At 36.9% G+C, this 4372-nt stretch overlaps 1 protein-coding gene across 1 annotated transcript; it reads right to left on the bottom strand.

Moving 5' to 3' along the window:
* Positions 1-1873: 1873 nt before the first annotated feature.
* On the bottom strand, positions 1874-3712 carry LOC128652531 (tigger transposable element-derived protein 1-like). Its single transcript, XM_053705465.1, has 3 exons — positions 2927-3712; positions 2383-2836; positions 1874-2268 (listed from the first exon to the last, which is right to left on the bottom strand). The coding sequence occupies exons 1-3, from the start codon at positions 3710-3712 to the stop codon at positions 1874-1876; spliced, it is 1635 nt and encodes a 544-aa protein (XP_053561440.1).
* Between the last annotated feature and the right edge of the window lie 660 nt (positions 3713-4372).

Genomic DNA, 4372 nt, shown 5'->3' with positions numbered 1-4372 from the left:
TAGGCCTGTGAATAGTGTATCTAAGGTCTGTCAAGTTATTCAACCAACCAGATTGGAGTATTGAAAAATTGATCTATTAGATAGTCTTCCTGCCACTGCTGATCTAATTTGAGTGTGGTGTGATAATACAGGGGTTGATGAGTTCCCAAGGACTGGGGGTCAATGGAAATGGGGTTTGTAAATATTAGAAATATTTTTGTAAGACCTTTTTCAAAATAGCCAAAGTCCCAGCATTATATAAGTTGTTAAAGACAGGTTTTTTTTGCTTAATCAGCATTGATCCACAATATTTTGTATTTGTAAGACGTTTTCTTCTAGTTCCACCCAAGCACATTGCCTCCTTCCAGTACTACAGTTAACCACTTGCAAAAGATGACGTTATCCAGTAAACCTTAGACAGCATTTGTATATGTTAAGTGGTAAAGGTAAGGGCAAGTAGATGTTTTTATGCTTTAATTACCCTAAAAAATTAAGTACCATTGTTGCAAAAAAAAACAAAAAAAAAAACCATCCAACCATTTACTGATTTTCCCAGAGATGGCATGCTTGAACACTGAAATCACAGTCAGTGTATTTCCCTGCTAGCAATTCTACTACATTTGTCCATAGCTTAGATAGATAAAAAAAAAAAATTGTTTAAAATAAACCTGGGATTTATAATTAATTTTATCAGTTGTGATTTCATTGCTAAGCAGTGTACAAATGCCCAGTATAATAATACTTATAAGTGACTCTAAAGTCTTTCTCTATTTACCAGTCAGGTTTTTTTCTCTTTTCCTTCAGTCCAAACATAACTGACTCAAGCTTTTATTTTAAACCTCTGGTCAACCAACACTTGTTGCACTCCGTAAAACGAATCAAGAATAAAGCCGTTAACTGAATAGTTCAAACATATGACTGACTTTTAAACTTTAAATCCATATTTTAATGAAAGTATAAACTCAAATCTACTAATGATCTCTTGTCACCTTTCATTTAAAAAATGTCCTATGAAGTACATGCATTAATAAATGTGCTATAGACAGAAAAACATTTGCCCTCTAGTTAAATTCTCATTTTAATTGGCGGTTTGTTGTATCAGAACTAGAAACAAAACAGAAACATATTGATACACTTTATTTCGATATTCTCATATACTCTCATATATATATATATATATACAGGCATACCCCACATTTACGTACACAATGGGACCAGAGCATGTATGTAAAACGAAAATGTACTTAAAGTGAAGCAATACTTTTTTTTCACTTCTCAATGCTTGTACTGCATTATAATAGTCATTTATAGGCATAACTGATATAAATAATACATTTATAACTAAAATAAACACAATACTATAAGGTTAGGCCAAAAGAAAATATTTATTGCAAAATAAACACATTTTTTTCTAAGCTTAGGATCAGCTTAGGGCAACAGAACATACAGTATTTACTGTACTGTATTGCAAAATAAAGACAACATTTTCTAAGCTTAGGATCAGCTTAGGACAAGAGAACATAATTACTGTACTGTACAGTTTTGCAAAATAAACACAACATTTTCTAAGCTTAGGATCAGCTTAGGGTAAGAGAACATATTTACTGTACTGTATTGCAAAATAAACACAACATTTTCTAAGCTTAGGATCAGCTTAGGACAAGAGAACATATTTACTGTACTGTATTGCAAAATAAACACAACATTTTGTAAGCTTAGGATCAGCTTAGGGCAAGAGAACATATTTACTGTACAGTACTGTACTGTATTGCAAAATAAACACAACATTTTGTAAGCTTAGGATCAGCTTAGGGCAAGAGAACATCTTTACTGTACAGTACAGTATTGCAAAATAAACACAACATTTTCTAAGCTTAGGATCAGCTATAAGCATTTATTCTAGTAAGGATGAAGTCATACTGGTGTCTTCTGTTTCACAAGTCAACTCTTCAAAGGCGAGACGCTTTCTTGCTGGCGAATTGGGTGTACTACAAGTAGCAATAAGAGAAGGAGCAGGACTGGGTGGTGATGCCAGAGCTGGAAATGGACTGTCAGTTGATGATCTGGTATCCAAATGACTGTCTGTCGATGATGATGATCTGCGTGCTGATGGACTTTTAGAAAAGTAAGTCTCTATGGAGGTTTGAAGTGTAGCTCTCTTCTTTTCTCTGTAGATTTCTTTGTAACAGGAATAAGCCCCTGAAATGTTACCATTGACTGTGAAGCTTCTTTCAAAGTCCCTATCATGCTTTTCAAAAAGAGCCATGGCGCTATCAAGATGACGGAAAGCTTGAAAGAGAATTTTTGAAGTTAAGCCTTCAGGCTGTTCAATGGTCTCAACCCCATTTTGCACATCTTCTTCTTCTTCTCTCTCCTCTTCAAGTTCTAGAAGATCTTCATTGCTGAGGGGCTCAGTATGGGACGCAAGCTGTTCAGCAACATCTTCTGGCTCTACTTCCAGCTCTAACTGCCTTGCCATCTCTACAATATTTTCAGTAACATTAGCTACAGAATCATCAGCTAACTGTGGGCATAACTTTTTCAAGGCCCTTTTCATTGTGGTATCCTTTATGTCATTCCAAGCATCTCTTATAGTTTTAATGCAATCCAAGATGTTGTAGCTTTTCCAGAATTTCGATAGGACTTCTTGCCCTGCACCTTCTTCTTTGTCTATTGCTGCAATACACTTACTGAATGTTCTTTTTAAGTAGTTTAACTTGAAGGCAGCTATGACACATTGATCCATGGGCTGCAGTAATGAGGTGGTATTTGGTGGTAGGAATTCCACTCTAATGTTAGGGTTGAGCTCATCTAGCGTTCGAGGGTGTCCAGGAGCATTATCAACAAGCAGCAAAATCTTGAAAGGGATATTATTGTCCTTGCAATAAGCTTTCACCTCTGGAACAAAGCAGGTGTCAAACCAATCCTCAAAAAGGGCTGCAGTTACCCATGCTTTTTTATTTGCCCTCCAATGCACTGGAAGTCTAGTTTTAACGTAGTTCTTCAAAGCTCTTGGATTTTGAAAACGGTAAATAAACAAAGGCTTTAGCTTTAAGGTACCAGAAGCATTGCCACCTAACAGAAGGGTTATTCTATCTTTAGCTGGCTTGTAGCCTGGCATTGATTTTTCCTGTCTTGCAATGAAGGTTCTTGCAGGCATCTTCTTCCAGAATAGACCAGTCTCATCCACATAAAAAATTTGATCCATGGAGTAGCCTCCATCTTCAATAATTTTTGCAAATTCACTTGGATAGCTTTCTGCAGCCTCAGTATCTGCAGCAGCTGCCTCTCCTTGTACTTTGATGTTATGTAGATTAGACCTCTTCTTAAACCTATCAAACCGTCCACGGCTTGCAACAAATTCAGCATCCTTTGCTGCTTCACCTTTCTTAGCCTTCAGGTCATTGAATAAGCTTAAGGCTTTACTTTGTATAATTGCCTGGTTTACAGGAACATGGCGTGTTTTCTGATTTTCTATCCAAAGTATTAGGAGTCTCTCCATGTCTGCAACAATGCTATCCCTTTTTCGAATTGTTGTGGTGTTAACAGGTGTAGCACTTTTAACTTCTGCAACAATTTTTTCTCTGTTCTTCATGACTGTGTTAATTGTGGTCCTAGTGAAGCCTAGCTTTCGGCCTATTTCAGCTTGAATTACACCTTCATCATACAATCTAATAATTTTAAGCTTCATATCCAAGGTAATAGATTTACGGCATTTCTTTTTATCTGCCATTATCAGCTCTAGGTAAAGGTACATTTGTACTGTGTGCCAAGCGAGTTACAATCAGTACTGTACGTGTACTGTATACAGTACTGTATATGTTCCCCAAAGTTCTATGTTCAAGTAGTGGTACAGTGCAGTATTATGGCAGGAATAAAATAGCAATTTGGGTGCAGGAATCTTCTATACACAGTGTGTGCCAAGCGTGTTACAATCAGTACTGTATACAGTATATGTTCCCCAAAGTTCTATGTACAGTAGTGGTACAGTGCAGTATTATGGCAGGAATAAAATAGCAATTTGGGTGCAGGAATCTTCTATACACGATTCACTTTTTAACTTCACTTTTTTACTTGCAAAGTGCGCGGCTTCTACACAGTGAGCGGAAACCCCACCTCTTCCTGGTGCGCAGCAACATCTTCCTGGCGCGCGGCAACCTCTTCCTGAACCATAGAGACTAACTGTTTCATGTGCGCAGGGGCGGGTTTTGTCCGTTCTCGCGAGTGTCCGTAAAGAGAGGGTCCGTAATAGCTATGTACGTACTCGCGAGTGTCCGTAAAGTGAAGGTCTGTAAAGCGGGGTATGCCTGTATATATATATATATAAATATATATATATATATATATATATATATATATATATATATATACTGTCTATATATACCTTTGAGCC

Source organism: Bombina bombina, chromosome 3 (assembly GCF_027579735.1).
Source record: "Bombina bombina isolate aBomBom1 chromosome 3, aBomBom1.pri, whole genome shotgun sequence".
NCBI lineage: Eukaryota > Metazoa > Chordata > Amphibia > Anura > Bombinatoridae > Bombina > Bombina bombina.
The sequence above is the reverse complement of the archived record's forward strand: the minus strand, read 5'-3'. Positions and strand labels throughout refer to the sequence as shown.